Here is an 18,702-nt window from a genome sequence, read left to right on the forward strand (position 1 = left end):
AAATCATTCCAGGGCACTTTTTCCAGACAAAAAAGTCCACTTAAAACATCCTCTAGAGATCTGTGCCTGAAGCTGAGCTGCTGCAATGAAACTGACATTTCTGCCTTGCAGCCTGGCCATGGGCTTAGCTGGACTAAAATGCTGCTGCAGTGGTGAGGGCACGTGAGAGTCCCTAATGTACATGGCCTTGCTCCTTGTCCTGACACATCTTTTAGGGCTGCTGCTTTCTCTAATGCTGGAATCTAGATAATTCCTTTCCCAGCCGTTTGTTTCTTCAATCTTGGAAAATATCTGGATGAATGTAACACTGTCACACACAAACAGAATTATGACTTACGTCACATTCTATGTAGTGATTTTGTGGACTTTTAATAATTGCATTACATTTCTGACCATTAATTTCCACCATCGCCCTGCTCCTGAGAATCTGTAAGGGACATTTGACACTCCTCTCCCCACCCACCTCAACATTTGTGCTGACCTGAAGGTCACATTAAAAACATACCCATTTGGAGAGAAAGATCTGTCTACTGAAATACACTAAATATTGAAGAATTTCCAAGTCATTTGATCTTGAAAACTCCATCTAATGGAAGCAGAAACACTCAAAGATTTTTTTTTTAGAACTCCTTTTTTCAGGACACTTTCAGGACTGAGGTATATAAATGAATGAGAAATGTATAAATTCAATTTCGCTTAAAAGGAGCAGGAGGGGTTTCAAGATTAAGAGAACAAATGCTTGAAGCAAAACATGATTTGAGTTTTATTGAACCAAGAAGACTGAAAAAAATACGTGGAACACTCAGAAAATCTTTATCAAGGCTCAGCTGAGCACTCCTGGGGCTCATTGTTAAGTTTATAAAACTCAGAGCTGATGAGTTGTGTGCACTGTGTGGGTCTGAGTGGGCTTATGACTCCCCTCCAAGCCTGGCTGTAAGAATCTAAGACTTAAAGCTGAAGGACCAAATGGGAATTTCCGTCCCATCCCCCCTCTGCTCCATGCAAGCACCAACGTGGATTTTTGCCCCTAATTATATTAGGGAATGCTGTCAATCAAAAAGATGATATTAAACTCATCCAGAACAAACCAAACCATGTTTAAGGGGAAGAAAAGATTACATCTTCAAATGCCAGCATGCCATCATTAATACAATGTCTAATGTAGTCAATATAGTTCAGGCAACATTGAAAATGAACCACTGCAAATACTAGGAATACAATTTCAAGAGGAAGCACAACATTCTGTGTTTTTATGCACACAGTCCTGTAAATTATTTGCAGCTCAAGTATGTCATGTTCTTTTAAATTTTCCCCTGGGTACAGCTTGAACAACTTCCTACAAGTGTTGATATGTCATATTCTCATTATCATTTAGTTCAAAATTACCATGATTTAATTACCATGAGGTTGCTTTTTTGATACATGAGTTACTTAGAAATTGAATTAGGCTAGGCATGGTGGCTCCTGCCTATAATCCTAGCACTTTGGAAGGCCGAGGCAGGAGGATTGCTTGAGTTTGAGGCCAGTCTAGGCAATATAGTGAGACCTCATCTCCACAAAAAAGTACAAAAAAACTAGCCAGGCATGGTGACACATGCCTATAGTTCCAGCTACTCAAGAGGCTGAGGTGGGAGGATTGCTTGAGCCTGGGAGGCAGAGGTTGCAGTGAGTGGAGATCACACCACTGCACTTCATCCTGGGTGACATAGCGAGACCCTGTCTCAAAAAAAGAAAAAAAGAAATTGAACTATATTGCTTGATTTCCAAATGTTTTTGAGGATTTTCTAGTTTTCTTTTGGCTATTGATATGTTGCTTAATTCAACTCTGGACAAAAACAGTCTAAATAACTTCAATTCTTTAAACGTTTTTGAGATTGACTTTATGGCCCAGGAAATGGTCACTTTTGGTAAATATTCTATGTGCACTTGAAAAAATTTATAGTATTTTATGATTGCTGAGTACAGAGCTCCATATGTCTCAATGAGACAAGTTTGTTAATTATGTTGCTCAGATCTTCTATACCCCTATTGATTTTTTTGTCTGTTTATCAGCTACTGAAAGAGGTATTTTTAAATTACTCCAATTATGACTGTGAATTTATTATTTTTCCTTTTAATTCTATGAGTCTTTGCTTTATTTGTATTTTGAAGCTACATTATTAGTACATATTAATTTAGAATTGTTTTATCTTCCTAGCAGATGGGCCCTTTTACATAAGAATTCTCTATCTCTAGCAGTTACTTGCCTTAACATCTACTTTAGCTGATGTAAACATAGCTGTGCCAGTGTTTCTTGATTTGTGTTTGCATGGTATATCCTTTTCCATCATTTTACTTTTATTTTCTGTGCCCTTATGCTTACAAGCAGCATTTAATCAGGGTTTGGTTTATATCTGATGATTTCTATCTTGTATTGTAGATTTTCTATTTTTTAATTTTTCAGTGGTTTTACTCTGATGTTCTTATAAGTGGTTTTCTTTGTGTTTATCTTGCTTGGGGTTTGTAGTGCTCCTTCACTCTGTGACTTGATATATTTCACTCATTTTTTTTAAATGTTCATTTATTAGCTCTTTAAATATCGCTTCATTATCATTATTTATCTCTTTCTTTTCTGAGACTCCAATTATACATATGTTCAAACTTTTCATCGTGCCTCATATGTCTCTTATGCAAGCTTATCTGTGATTCCATTCTTTTTTTTTTCTTTTTTTGAGATGAAATCTCACTTTGTTGCCCAGGCTGGAGTGCAGTAGCACAATCTCAGCTCACTGCAGCCTCCACCCCTTGGGCTCAAGTGATTCTCCTGCCTCAGCCTCCCAAGCAGCCGGGACTACAGGCGCGCACCACCATGCCTAGCTAATTTTCATATTTTTAGTAGAGACGGGATTTCCCCATGTTGGCCAGGTTGGTCTCGAACTCCTGATCTCAAGTGATCCACCCGCCTAGGCCTCCCAAAGTGCTGGGATTACAGGCATGAGCCACTGTGCCTGGCCTGTGATTTCATTCTTTTCTCTCTCTGTGCATCTGTCTGTGCATTTTTCTATTGACTTATCTACCAAGTCATTTATTATCTCTTAATCTGTGTCAAACCCACTTTTAAATTGGTCTGTTTAATTGTTAATTTGGATAACATATTTTTCAATTCTACAATTTTTAATTGACTTTTTGTATATATTCTGGTTCTCTGGTGGAATTATCTAGCTTTTTGTATATTTTCTTGAACAAATGTTCACCATTATTTTAAAGCCCAGATATGATTAATCTTATTATCTAGATCAGCTGTGGATCTATTACTGTATTCTATTTTTTCTCTTAGTCTTGTCTCTTAGTATGCCTGACAGATTTTTACTGAAGGGTGCACATTGGAATAAAAAATGTGTCACCTATCTGGTTGAGTCTTCAGCTTCAGAAAGGTAATAGAGCAAAGGCAGATAAACTTAATCCAAACAGGGACTGAGCTGTTTTCATGCAGGCTGCCTTGGTAGCTCTCCAAAGCCTTCAAAAATGATGAGATTTTTTTTAAAATCCTTTTTATCTGGTTGTTCTCAAGGGATTCCACCCCTGCACAGGAGAGCTCACCAATTCCTGGGATCTTCAGCTTCTATGTCTTTGCATATGCTATTCCCTTGTTCCCTCATTCTTCAACACTCAACTGAATTATCACCTCCCTTGAAGCCTTCTCTGACATCCCTTCTAGTCCCATGCCACCCAGGAGGCACTAAGAGCTTCCTCCCCTCAGCTCCCAGTTCTTAACCATGTCAACACTGTTTTGAAATGATTTGCCAATGAAAAATTCTAGACCAGCAACCAACAACATCCTTCCCAAAGGTATGTTATATATGGTACATGCTGTATGTTCTAAACATCAAATTCATTGATAACAGCTAAGAACCAGGAAACAAACCATTGTTAATTATGGCATCTCTTGAAAAATCTAAAGATCTGGACTCACTGGGCTTAAATGACTGCATGATAACAACCGGTTGAGTAACAACTGTTTCCCTTTCATGGAGCAGTTACTCTCCCATTCTCAGTTCCTACCAATCTCTATAGTTGTACACCCATCATCTGTCCTCATCTGAATTACCTGCCAATGACTACTGGCATTTGAGTTTCTAATCCACGGTCTATGCGTATGCCTCCTCACCAGTGTGAGAACTCATGTAAACAGGTATTATGTCTTTTCATCTCTCTCCTAATACCTAAGACATTCCTGGCACACCAGAGCATGTCAATGCTTCTAAACATATCTATATTAAAATGCTACCAAAGCATTCAGGGCAGTGAAACTATTCTACGTAATGCTGTAACAGTGGATACATGACATCATGCATTTGTCAAAACCCACAGAACTGTACAACACAAAGCATGAACTCTAATGTAAACTATGGGCTTTAGTTAATATCTACATATCAATACTGGTTCATCAACTGGAACAAATATACCACACCAATGCAAGATGTGAATAATAGGAGAAACTGTGAGGGTGGAATATACACAAACTCTCTATATTTTCTGTGCAATTTTTCTGTAACCTGAAACAGCTCTAAAAATAAAGTATATTTGTAAAAAATAAATAAATACAAATGCCACCTAACCAGAAGGATCAAAGGGGCAACTAAATCCAGCAAAGTAAGTGTCTCACATGGAACACAGGTCAGGAAATGAGTGAAAACACTCCAATGGATGCCCACCTATACGATCACTCTGAAGAGCAGCAGGAAAATAAGCCTCTGCTGTCTGGGGTTGCAGATTGGGGGACAGGAGAGAAACTAATACACACTCAAGATGGTGGCTGAGCTGCCTTACACACTCGTGGCCAGGGGTGCTTGCAAGACAGGCAGAAGTTCAAATAAGAGCCTACAGAGGAAACCCAGGCCAACCACGAAATAGATTCACAAAGGCCAGCAGGAGAGTATCTAGTGGAGCTCCCTGGGACCTTGGACTCACCCAGCTCCACTGTGCCATGGATAATTTTCTAGGTCTGGTATTTTGTCTTGTATTTTATATTCTGCATAATGGGGGACTTGGCCGGCATCCACTCTGCCACACATCCTAATGGGCTAACCCTCTTCTGCAACTACCCTTTTCTTTTTCTGCATCTGGTTACTAATCAAGCTTAATGGGGGAAGAAAGAATCAAAAACTTGTAGACTGTAAGCTCCAAGAGAGCAGAGAACAGAGCTGTTTTATTCACTGACTTGTACCTAGTAGATACTTCATTGACAGTTATTGAGTGGAGCGAGCAAACAAATAATCCTACAAGATATGCAGCTTCCAATCACAAAGAAGCAGAGAGGGGAAATGGGGGCCTCCTGATTGTGGAGTGTATCTTATAAGCCTCTCCTCAGTCAAACATGCGAGTGTTTCCAAGGACCCATCCAACATTGCACATCTCTGCCATGTGCCATCCCATCTCTGCAGGCTGCATGACTGCATGGCTGAGGGCATGTTCAATGAGCCCCTGCGGGAGCCATGGGCACTGGGAGGCAACCCACTGCTCTTGCCTGTTCTGACCATGGGAAAAGGACAGGGAGCTCAGCTCCAGCTCTGCTACCGAGAGGCTCTTCGCATATGTCAAGCTGGACGACGTGGACACCCTCAGAGCGGCCTCTCTCCATTGACAATAAAAGTGTGTTTTGCTTTTCGATGAATCGATTTGGTAAAATGTTTTCTCACTCTTTCCTAGACATCGCCTGGTGGTATTACCAGTATCAGAGAGGTAAAAAACAGTTTAAACTAACTTGACTTTGGTCACATGACTTGCAAAGGCAGAGCTTCTTAATCAAGTTCATGTTTTGTAATTAGTCTTCTCATGCACCAGCTTTCTGTGCCCTTTGTTAGCAAGCCCCACATATATAGAAACAGTTGGAAATGTTCTTTTAGAGACAAGTTACAGGAAAAGCTTTGCTCCCTGTAAGAAATGGTTACGTTTTCCTTTCACAGACATTTGTAAAAACTCAGAGCCCATTTGCAGCTCAAGTGTAGGAATTGCTTCAAACAAATGGCCTGGATTTCCGTGTTCTCTTTTTCTCCATGGTCTTCACCTCCTAATCTAATCAACATTTACTGAGGCAGTTTTTCTTATTACTTTATCTCTTCTTATTTCATATTTATTTCCTATAATCAGCTTCAAGTCCTTTGTGCAACAAAGTGGCATGTGTTTAAATAAACAGTGAGGAGTAGGCTATGTGGTTTGTAGGTGGGAGGGTAAGTAGGTATAGATCAAAAACCAAAAACTCAATGCCTATTGCACAGGGCAAGCAGCATAAATGAATTCTGTGAGCCAGGGGTGAACAACAGGACATCCTAGAGGCTGTGGCTGCCCAGAGGGGACAGCCAGTGTTCAGCTCTAGCAAGCTGCTGAAGTGTCTGAATTTGAGACCAAAGTTGTCAGATAATCCCATTTTCCAAGACAAATCAGACATCCAGATTTGTACATGGATCTCTCATCTTTAAACATGGACAACTAATTCCAAAATAATGAAGATACATTTTACAGGTCAAACAAGACCTATCTTTGGGCCACACTCAAGCCAAGGATCACTATTTTGTAACCTCAAAGCTAGACGGGTGGCCGGGTGCAGTGGCTCATGTCTGTAATCTCAGCACTTTGGAAGGCCAAGGCGGGCAGATCACCTGAGGTCAGAAGTTTGAGACCAGCCTGGCTAACGTGGTGAAACCCCGTTTCTACTAAAAATACAAAAAAATTAGCCGGGCATGGTGGCGCACACCTGTAATCCCAGCTACTCGGGAGGCTGAGGCAGGAGAATTGCTTGAACCCGGGAGGCGGAGGTTGCAGTGAGCCGAGATCACACCATTGCACTCCAGCTTGGGCAACAAGAGCAAAACTCCATCTAAAAAAAAAAAAAAAAGCTAGATGGGTAAGTATAAAGTCCAGATCAGAGACACCATGAGGGAGGCACTATTGGCCAGTCCAGGGAGGAGATGGTCATGGTCACTGTCCTGAGCCTGACAGAGGGGTCACCTCACTGGGGAGAAGACCCAAGGTGTGAGTCCTCCCACTGCTCACAGGCCAGGTCTAACTGGTACACAAGCACACAGCTTCATAGGAGCAGGTGTGCTGCAAGGCTGGCTACAAGCCAGTTTGCAATTTGTGCTTGAGGAAAGCAGAATCCACTGTGGGGACATGTGGAAACCAGATATGATGAAAGGGGCCTGGACTGGTTGGATTCTAGGTCCAGATATGTCACCCATTGCTCAACGACTTAGGACTCAGACAAAGCCAGTTAGTGAGAAGGTTTAGAAGAGATCTCCTATGCTAGAATAGCTTAGCATTGGCTGGATGTGTTTAACAGATACAGAAACTCACTGAAAGTACAGTCATGCTCTGCATAATGACGTTTCCATCAACAACACAACATACACAATTGTGGTCCCATAAGATTATAACGGAGCTAAAAAATTCCTATTGCCCAGTGACATCTTGATGTTCCTGACCCTGTGTGGGCTCAGGCTAATGTGTGTGGTTGTGTCTTCGTTTGTAATAAAAAAAAAAAAGAGTTTTAAAAGAAAAAAATAAAAATAAAAAATTTTTAAATAGAGAAAAAGCTTATAAAATAAGAAAATAAAGAAAAATATTTTTGTACAGCTAGGCAGTGTGAATTTTAAGCTAAGTGTTATCACAAAAGAGTCCAAAAGTTTGAAAAAAACCAAATAGTTTGTAAAATAAAGTTAGAGTAAGCTAAGGTTAATTTCTTACTGAAAAAAAATTTATTAATTTAGTATAGCCCTAAGCATAAAGTATGTATAAAGCCTACCTCATGTTTAGTAATATCCCAGGCCTTCACACTCACTCACCATCACTCACTGACTCACCCAGAGCAACTTCCAGTCCTGTAACTTCCATTCATGGTAAGTGCCCTAATAGTTGTACCATTTTTTATTTTTTACACCTTAGTTTTACTGTACCTTCTCTAAATTTAGTGTGTTTAGATACACAAATACTTAAAATACTTACCATTGTGTTACAATTGCCTACAGTATTCAGTACAGTAATACACTGTACAGGTTTATAGCCTAGGAGCAAAAGGCCATCCCATACAGCCTAGGTGTGTAGCAGGGCTACCCCATCTAGGTTTGTGTGAGTGTACTCCACGATGTTCACACGATGACAAAACTGCCTAACAACACATTTCTCAGAGCGTATCCCTGTTGTCAAGCAACACATGACTGAATAGGCAAATGTGCAGTGATTGTGCATTTTTTTTCCTGAGAGAGTCTAAACCCCTCATTCCACACTCAGAAGAGTCTATGATCCCAAAACATTAAGGATCACTTAATCTAAATCATCTACTATTCAATCTGAGAATTTCCTGTGTAGCATCCTCTAGAGTTGGTGATTCCATCTCTCTTTGCCCCTAGTGATAGGTATTCATCACTGTGTGAGGCACTCACAGTTAGAAAATCACTTCTTAATATCACATGCGCAGGGCAATGGTCCCCTCACTCCCGCCACACGTAAGGTTATGGAACAACAGGCATGAGAACATTGAATGGCTTAGAAGTACTTTACAAACAGAAGGTGCTCTAATTTATTCTTGTTATGTCGTTATTGCCATAGTATTACATCTCAAGTTAATTTTTATCTCAACCATTCAAACTTAAGTCTGACTTAGTAACTGGCTCATCATTATTTTTTATAACAAAGTAATGACTAGCAACATCTGGCATCGAAGACTTTGAACAAACCTCAGAAGAAACTGTCAAGGAGGCTCCCCATGGGTTCACGCTCTTCTCTCCTCCTGCACACAGGGAACGGGGCCATTCTCCTTCCTTTACTGGGACTACCTGGGCTTCATCCAGGGAATCCCTGGGTGGCAACAGGAGGGTGGTGAAAACCGCTGCCCGTCACCTCTTAAGTTTCCTGTGAATGTATCTACAGCGGCCAGCACCACGAGGCATACAAAGAAAGGGAAGGGAGAGCCGATGTGAGAGCGGCAGCGTGGGCACTCCTGTGAGGTTGCCACAGCTGTAGACAAGTTAAATCAGTGCTGTTCAATCAAAAGTCATGACCCATGAGCGTCACAACCAGCACGAGTCTACAAAGGAATACATTAAAACTAAGACCAGAGCACAGCTCATATTAGTGAGGGATGGGATCATTTCATGGAGTTTTTGTTTCAAAATATTTCATTAACATTTCACTTATATATATGTGTGTATACTGGATTGTGATATAAATTACAATTCTTACTATAAAATACAGCAAAAGAAAGAAGAAACAAAGAGAGGGCCACTGGTTTACCTAACATCCACAGGCAGGCTACTTCCCAGCATCTTGAGCCCCAAAGAAGTAAATTTCCTTCCACAACCGATGTTACCACAGCCTGACACTTAGCCAATGATGAGAACGAAAAACAAAACAAAAGCTTGGCAGTCAGTATCCAAATATGCAGATACTACAGAATCTGTTTGATGTAGAAGTTGATCCTGCTACCCAAACAGCAAACAACTCATTTATTAATAAAGTCCAGTTCCTCCTTAATGAAGTGGGTTTAATAGTTGATATCTCAATAATTACTTAGTGCATTTTTTATGAAGGTGATGGGAAACAAGTGCTGTTTCTTGAGTCGGAAAGAGTCTCTCAAGCTCCCACAAAGAAATTTCCCGAGTTTGTGAGGAATTCAGTCACAGGAAGATCAAGGAATTAAGTGTACTGCAAAAAACCCTTTCATGCTTCTGGCTAAGATAAATCTAACAGTGTACCGGATGTCTTCAAGAATACCTCATTTACTAAAAAAATACAATATTCCCATTTTCTTTATTTGCATTTTAATGTGATTTTTGCTTCATCTCCTTTCTTCACTCAAGCCACCTGGGCAGTCCCCAGGGAATTCCTAAGGGGCAAAAGGAGGGATGTGAAAACCTCTGCAGCCCCTTCAGAAGTTTCTTGTGAATATATGCACAGACAAACAGATGTGCATTTTAAAAATAAAAATGCTTTTAGATCTAATGCTAGGAGATTTAAACCAACAATTAATTTCTCTGTTAAAATGGGTTAAAATAGATGTAAAATATTAATATGTATATAAGCATTCTGAATTAGACTTATGTGAATTTTTCTCCTTTTCTTTCTTTCTTTCTTTTTGAGAATAAGCCCTTTCATTTACATAGAAATGCTTCAGCATTTAGATAATTGCTACTTATCTTGTTAGCTACAAACACAACAATAATTAAAGGCTCTGTAAGAATTATGAATTCTGGGGAAATTGGCCACTTGTCTCTGTAGCGTAAACAGTATCTAATTTATAACAAATCATCTGCCTTAGTCCCAGCAGGATAAGGTGATATGTATTGCCCAGCACATGAGAAAGATGGCAATTAGGAATTGTTACCAAGTTACGGGAGCCTCACACGAACATCCATCACCTTTGGGGATATGTAAAGATACAAACTTAATTTGATGGATTCCTTTTGTATTGGGATCAAAGTCTCAAAAGGGAAAGTGACAATTTCAGGGAAAATCTGGTGCAATGAGACCAACACTGATGAGAGAAATGCACACAATTTAATACACCTGCTCACCTGATGTGGCAACTCAGCCTGTGCTTGCTGTGGGTTGCCACAGGATGAGACTTGGTCTGCGCATATTCCCAGCAACCACCCGTCTCATCACTATTCTTGCCAGCCCAGATTTACAGTTGTTCAATAGATGGATTTGGTAATATCTGCATGACAACAACAGGCAGAGAAGGTTAGATGGCAATTGATTCTTGATTGGTGTAAGTTTATAGAACACATTCTGGCAGGGCCCAAAGGAAATCACTCACCTACCCCTCTGTGATGGTAAAACGTTGAAAATTCCACTGACTTGGACCTTGTGATCCTTCAGTGGGAGATGGGCAGATTCCTTGCTTTAATTGACAGACACTTTCTAAATAACTAATGCAATCTTATATTACATTATAGTCCATAAGGGAGGCATACTTAAACTACTACTTACAACAACTGTTTTTAGAGCCTTTCAAATGGTTTGTACAAAGTAGCTCCCATTTAAGATATTTTCCTAGGATTTAAGGCTATCTAGGAGACATTACAAAACAATACACTGTAAATACATTCAGATTTTTATCAGTAATACTTAACATGCCGTAATTTGAACTTTCTGCTAAATCATGCTATCCATTCCTAGTTGGCCCCAATGGTGAGAGTTTACTGTTTCTTTAAATAATTTTGTTTCCCTTTGCTGTCTAGAGGTGTTTATCATTCTGCTTACTTGCCTGTGTCTCTGGAATATTCAGAAGGTTCCATGGGAAACAATTTGAATATGCAAAGAAGTTATTTTTAAAGCAAGGAAAATGTTTTCATATGGATTTATTTTGAGCACTTCTGCCTTTGCCTCCACTGGGAACATGTTTCTCTCCAATGCCGAAGCCCCCTCCCTGTGTGGTGTTTGACACAGAGGCTGACAGGGCAGGGAATTGGGGTTCAAGATAGGAAGGCCATTGGCAGTGTGACCCCAGCCCACAGTCCTAGATCCCAGGTTGTGACACCACTCTTTTGACAGCCCAGATTGTTACCTAACAAGAATGACTCCCAAGCTCAACCATTCCAATGCCATCTCCTCTGGTTCCAGATAAGATTGAAGATGAGCTGGAGATGACCATGGTTTGCCATCGGCCTGAGGGACTGGAGCAGCTCGAGGCCCAGACCAACTTCACCAAGAGGGAGCTGCAGGTCCTTTATCGAGGCTTCAAAAATGTAAGACCCACGCACCCTCTGAAGGCCTGTGGGGGGTTCCCACGTGAGGCTACACTCTCCCCAATGCCAAGGGAGCTCATAAGGTGTTTCCCATATGTGAGGCTGTACAAGGAAGGCCAGCTCTATAAAGGGGGCATGAGAGGGAGATCACCTGGCTAGAAAGGAAGGCTCCAGGCGAGGATGGAGCAACCTTAGGAGACAGTAAACGGCCAACTGCCCAGAAATTTCACAGGGTGGCACATCCTCAAGGAATTCACCCCAGCCCAGGGTCAAGCCTTAGCCCTTAACATAGTCATACCTTCCAACCTGGTGGTGCCCCCACAATAATGGGATTTGGCCCTGCTGACTTATGCTAACCAGGCTCACCGAGACTGATGTGTAAGCCGAATGTCGATGTATTAATTTACCATGGGAAATGGAACTGACAGTGGAAACAGACACTCCTCTCCCTTCGCTGGGACCCGCTCTCCTTGGAAGCCACATGGAAGCCAGGTTACAATCAAAAGTGGAGTCAGAGGACGGGAGTTCCTTGTTTAGTTGTTACTTTAAATACATTAATATGTTCCTGCAGTCTCAGGCCAGTTTGAGAGCTCTCAGATACAATCCTGGATATTAATTTATTTTTTAAGTTTAACTCTCAGAGTGCAATCTTATTCCCAAATCCTGGAGTGGTGTGGAGTGGGGTGGGCTACAGCGACGTGCACCTGGTCACCCTCCCTCCAGGTGCAGTCTGTAGGTAGAGCTGAGCTGGGTCAGTTCCAAACTGACCACAGCCTCAATGTTCTCCAAACTGCTGACCCACAGGGATTCCAGCCCCTCCTGGGAGTTATCTGATGTGCTGGGATGCCTCTTCCTTCCACACTAGCCTTGACTGCACATGCCAAGTGCCTGGTTTCCTACCATTAGGGCTTCTTTCCTTCGATGGCAGCATTAGCAGTGGGCAGCCGAGTTGGAGAAGGATCCTGTGGGAAAGTTTTCCAGGCAGGCACTGGGCTCAGAGGGAACAGCAACCAGAAAAGAGGAGAAATCTACACTGCTTGGCATCTACCGTGGACTCAATACCACCAAACATAGGTTCATAAGATACCCTTGGGGAAGGTATTGTTACCCCCATTTTACAGGTAAGGATATTGAGGATCAGAGACTGGCTTGGCCAAAGTCACAAAGCTTAGTATTGGCTGAGCCAGGATTTAAACCCAGGTTTTTCTGATCTTAAAGCCCCAAATCTCTCCACCTCACAGTGCCCATTCCCTGGCAATGTCTCATCATTTTGCAAAGCAGCTCGAGTCCTGAGATGGGACCACTTGGGAGAAGTGGAAATGCACAGGTCCCTGCCCCTGGGGATCATGAGGAACCCCAGACACCAAGGCTGGGCCCAGTCTTCTAGTGCTGGCCCTCAAATGCCTCCCGCTGACTCTCTCCCCTTCCTACAGGAGTGCCCCAGTGGTGTGGTCAACGAAGACACATTCAAGCAGATCTATGCTCAGTTTTTCCCTCACGGAGGTGAGTCTGACCTTGAAATCTATCTTGCCCAGCTCCCTCTCTGGTGAGCAGCCTTCCCTTCCTCCAAGTCCTCTCTTCTTTGCCATTTGCTTCCTTCTCGAGGAAGGGACAAACTCAGGGCAGGACACCTCCCTCGTCGTGAGAGGTGGGAGTCTCCAAAGCTTTAGCAGGAAAGAACTCTGAAAATGAACCCACCCTGGAAGGGGAAGAAGGGCTGATAATGCAACATCACAACATCTCAGAACAGCTCTAGAAAGCAGGTATTGTAATCCCAGATGGGGTAACTAAGTTTCGGGGAAGATAAGCAATGTACTCAAGATTGCACAGCTGGTGAGTAGCAAACCAGGATTAGATTCCATAAGGGTCTGAAACAGGTTTTGCCATGCTGGCACCACCATTGTGCAGGGCACTTTTGAATCTTTTCCTTAAAATAGCTGAGACAAGCTGGAATTTTGTAAAAGAACTTCAGTAAATACCGAAGACTATAAAAATAAACTAATCGAAAAAGAGGCAGGAAACATAAAGTTGTGCTTATTAAGCCAGTTTACAAGTGTGCCAGGCCCACAACAGCTGCTCTGTTGCCCTGCCCAACTCCTGTGGGAACCAGCTGTGTCCCCATGGGCCTGGGACCACATTGGTGACTCCTCCTGTGGCCTCCATGTGTCACATGCCACTTTGCGTCCTGTCTCCAAGAGCTGTCTCCTGCAAGACACCTTCCCTGGATCCTGACAAAACGCAAATCCAAGGATTCCAAACACTTCTTGGGCCCTGTTTCTCATGGGCTTTTTTGGCAGCAGACAGATGCCTTCCTTGGTGTGCGGGGCCCCTACCCAGATCAGGTGGGGGAGGCAGTTTTGTCCCATGCAGGCCCCAGAATTGCAGTTTGCTGAGTTCCACTGAGCCACTGTTTATTGAGTTCTCACTGTATGCCAGGCACAGCTGTAGTTTAAAATACTTTTTTAAAAATTTCAAGAGATAGGTCTTGCTACATCCCATTGTAGAGAGGTAGGAAAGGGAAGCTCAGAGAGGTCGTGCTTGATGCCCACAGTCACATAGCTTATGTAGTACAGCGGCATCCAAGTTCAGGTCTCTCTACTCTGGAGTGAGTGCTCATCCCAGGCATTGCATGGCCGTTCAGAAGAACATTGTCATGCAGTCACTGTGTCATTCATACACCAATGACTCCGTGCATAGACAGGCAGGAGAATGGTTTTCTCATGATGGCTAGAGGGAGGGGCAAGGGCTCATCTCACTTTTTACTAGATCTAACTTCATGCCCAAACCCAAAGAGTTGAGTCAATGGGCCCCACTCCATAATTTTCTCCTTTCCATCACCCTAGCTTCACTCTCCTCTCTTTCTTGTCGAAGCCCTGCCTTGTTTGGAAGGTTCTCCCTGTGTGGAATTCCTGCCCCCATCACCTGCCCTCCTTTTCTGCCTTGTAGATGCCAGCACGTATGCCCATTACCTCTTCAATGCCTTCGACGCCACTCAGACAGGCTCCGTGAAGTTCGAGGTACGCTCATCTGGGGTCCACTCTAGGGGTCCTCTGGTTCTGCATCACCTCCCCCTCTAAATCTCAAGGCATTGGGGGAAGGGCTGGACCATCAAAAGCTCTCAGTCAGACCAAAGACACGTTTATCCATTTGTAAGCATTTCCTAAAGATGGGGAAAGCAGCAGCAACTTTCCCTGGCCTGCAGGAACTCGGGGACTCAGAGGACTAATAACAACAGTGTATGAGCTTCCGGGCACACTGCTTCCCAGTGGCAGCACCTGTACTTAGGGCTTTGTATGTATTAATTCATTTACTCTAATTCCCACAATAACCCTATAGGGTAGGGTTTTATTATTGATTACCTTTTTACAGAAGAGGAGAGTAAGGCAAAGAGAGATAGAGTAGTTTTCCCAAGGTCAAAGAGCACATAAATGATAAAGGATGGATTTGAATGTAGGCAGAATGACCCTCAATACAGACTGTTCCTACAGTCCACGTCCTCAGCCACTAGACCATACGGCCACTGGGATGATAGACAGACCACTGCAGCCATGGATAAGGCAAAAACAGGTCTGGCTGTGCTGATCTGTGTCTCTCAGAGCTCCATTCTTCCTCAAGGGGGCACCTTGCAAAAAAAAAAAAAATGGGGCAGGGTAGGGACCCGAAGGCAGGAGCTCTTCACAGAGCATAGCCACATCCTCCAGGCAGGCAAGAGGACGCGGGAGGCACCATTCTGTGAGAGTATCACAGTCTGACCCAAAGACACAGCTTCACCCTGTCTGATGGCTTCATGGTTAATGTCACTCTGCCTTTTCCCCTTCTCAGGACTTTGTAACCGCTCTGTCAATTTTATTGAGAGGAACTGTCCACGAGAAACTAAGGTGGACATTTAATTTGTATGACATCAACAAGGACGGATACATAAACAAAGAGGTAAGTGAGCTGGGGCCAGGGGTGTGAGAGGGCTCCAGTGAAGGTAACTAACCCAACAGAAAACAGTCCCAGGCATGAGGATAGCACTGTCTGAATGAGGCAGGCTCTGCTTTGGGGCTAACAGAGCTGGTCCCTGGCAAAATAAAGAAGGCCTCCCTCACTGCCCTACCCTGCCCTGTTCCCAAGCGCCCAGAAAGGATTAAACAGATTCATTCTCACTGGGTCACCTAGTTTCAGTAGATATTACACAGTGGATAAAAATGACTTGTTTCAGTGTGAAGAGTTACTCTTCCCTAGGGAACCTGCATTTGGGAAGGTTAGGAGCCACAAGTTAAAGCTAGAAGTTGAAATGGTGGAATTGTAGGCAGCACCTAGAATAGAAAAGAGAGATTTTTAAGGAAGAGGAACCTACAATTGGGTCATATTGGCCTTAAACTATTTTGCCTATTAATACAACCTCCAAGGGGGTAATGGAAGGTACGGCTGTCTTTACAGAAATTATCACAAATAATTTCTGAATCTTCACTGCTTCGCACTTTTAGAACCTCAGAAGACATGTCTCTAGCCAGTGAAATACCCTCAGGTCTATCTCAAAACTCACTTTGGTATCCACTGTATCCTGGTATCTCAGTGGAAGCTGGAAATTGGCATCCTGTAACACTCCACTTCCTGAGCTCCTGTGTGCCAGGCACAGCGCCTGGAGGTATAGATATCAGCACTAATCTTCACCTCAACCCTGCAAGCTTCTCTCTGTAAGCTCAGAGAGTTTATCCAACTTTCATTCCTCATTCATTTAGTCATGTTTTTAATTAACACAGATTTGAAGGCTTATTAGGTGTTCTAGGTGCTGGAGGTAAAGAGGTGAACAATCAGACTAGGCCCCACCCTGGAGCAGCATAGAGAGATGGACAATAAACAGGCCAAAAAGGAATCAGCAGGTAGAAGATATTTTGGCAGGGAAGGTTAGCAAAGGCCTCTCCAAGGAGGTGTCGTCATACTGGAACCAGTTATACAAAAAGCCAGGAAAAGTGTTCCAGGCAGAAGGAACAGCCACTAGAGAGGCTTTGAGGCAAGATAGAGCTTCACGTGTTTCAAAAACAGAAAGGCTTCAGATGGCTGCAGATGAAGGTATGAAGCTGAAGACTAGTGCAGGATGAGGCTGACAGGTCAGCAGAGTCAGATGGTGGAGGGCTAGGGTAAGGGGCCCATCCATATTCCCCTGGGAAGCTCTTAGATGAACATGTTTTTTGAAAGACACAAAAGGCAAAAACAGACTTAAAAAGAATCAGAAAATCTGACTAGCTCTGTATTATTTAGAGAAATTATATTCACAGTTAAAAACCACTCCCAAATAAAATTATAGGCCCAGATGGTGGACTTGTGAGTTCTAATATCAATCCTACAAAAAAATTTTAGAAAATAGAGGAGGATGGAACATTTCCCAGCTTGTTTTGTAAGTCCAATAGTACGCTGATACCCAAACCAAAGAAAAAAAGGTCTTATGAAAGGAAACAACTACAAAACAGTCTCCCTCATGAGCACAGATAAAAAAGCTTTCACTAAATATTAGCAAATTGAATTCAGCAATATATAAAAAGGATGATACAATACAACTACGTGAGTTTTATTCTAGGAATGCAAGGTTGGTTTAACATTCAAAAATCAATCAATATAATTCACTATATTTAAAGAAACCAAAGGGATATAGACTGGAAAGGAAGAATTAACACTGTCTTTATTTGTACATGGTATAATTGTATTAATAGAAAACCCTAAGAGTCTACAAATAAACTGCTAAAAATAATAAGTGAATTTAATAAAGTGAAGACATGAGTTCTATTTACAAAAATCATTTATAATTCTACATCCAACAAGCAACCAGAAAATTAAATTAAGAAAAAAAATAGCATCAAAAAGCACAAAATACTTTGAGAAAAATTCAACAAAACAGGTGCAAGACTCATACACTGAAAACTATAAAATATTGCTGAAATAAAGTAAAGAACTAAATAAACACAGAGATAAATCATGCTCATGGGTTGGAAGGCCCAATATAGTTAAGATGTGGATTCTCCAAATTTGATTTATAGATTCAGTGTGATCTCAATCAAAATCCCAGCAGGTATTTTGTAGCAGTTGATGTGGGAATGCAAAAAACCTAAAATAACCAAAACAACTGAAAAAGAACAAAGTTGAAGGACTAAACCTACCTTACTTCAAGACTTAATGAAAAGGTGCAGTAGTCAAGATGGTAGGGAACTGGCATAAGGATAAACATATAGATCAATGGATCAAAATAGAGAGTCAAAAAAACTAAAAGTAGAGCTACCATATGATCCAACAATCCCACTGCTGGGTATATACCCCATATAAAGGAAACCAGTATATCAAAGAGATATCTGCACTCCCATGTTTGTTGCAGATCTGTTCATAATAGCCAAGATTTGGAAGCAACCTAAGTGTCCATCAACAGATGAATGGATAAAGAAAATCTGGTACTTATACACAATGGAGTACTTCCGGCATAAAATAGAATGAGATTTAATCATCTACAACGTAGATGGAATTGGAGGTCATTACATTAAGTGAAATGAACCAGGCACAGAAAGACAAACATCCCATGTTCTCTCTTATTTGTTGGATCTAAAAATCAAAACAATACGAAGATAGAGGGCAGAAGGATGGTTACCAGAGGCTGGGAAGGATAGTAGGGGGGCTGTGGGGGAAGTTAGGATAGTCAATGGGTACAAAAAAAATAGAATGAATGAATAAGGCCTGGTATTTGATAGCACAACAAGGTGACTGTAGTCAATAATTTAATTGAACATTTTAACTAAAAGAGTGTAATTGGTTTGTTTGTAACACAAAGGATAAATGCTTGAAGGGATGGATACCCATTTTTCATGATGTGGTTACTACACATTGTATGCCTGTATCAAAACTTGTCACGTACCCCATAAATATATACACCTACTATGTGCCCACAAAAATTAAAAATTAAAAATAAATATTTTTTAAAAATAGAGATAGACCCACCCATATGTCAATG

General features: G+C 41.9%; 1 protein-coding gene across 3 annotated transcripts in view; it reads left to right on the forward strand.

The window, feature by feature from the left end:
- The window catches only part of KCNIP1 (potassium voltage-gated channel interacting protein 1), a 386,270-nt gene that overhangs the window by 356,887 nt on the left and 10,681 nt on the right, over window positions 1–18,702 (forward strand). For 2 of the 3 annotated variants that reach the window (XM_004042977.4, XM_004042976.5), the window contains exons 2-5: window positions 11,599–11,723; window positions 13,157–13,226; window positions 14,670–14,740; window positions 15,546–15,653. In XM_004042977.4, coding sequence (XP_004043025.1) covers window positions 11,599–11,723; window positions 13,157–13,226; window positions 14,670–14,740; window positions 15,546–15,653 — 374 coding nt within the window. Of the gene's footprint in view, window positions 1–5,688; window positions 5,722–11,598; window positions 11,724–13,156; window positions 13,227–14,669; window positions 14,741–15,545; window positions 15,654–18,702 lie in introns of all 3 variants that reach the window. The other variant, XM_004042978.5, reaches the window with a different exon arrangement.

The sequence above is a fragment of the Gorilla gorilla genome, chromosome 4 (genome assembly GCF_029281585.2).
Source record: "Gorilla gorilla gorilla isolate KB3781 chromosome 4, NHGRI_mGorGor1-v2.1_pri, whole genome shotgun sequence".
NCBI lineage: Eukaryota > Metazoa > Chordata > Mammalia > Primates > Hominidae > Gorilla > Gorilla gorilla.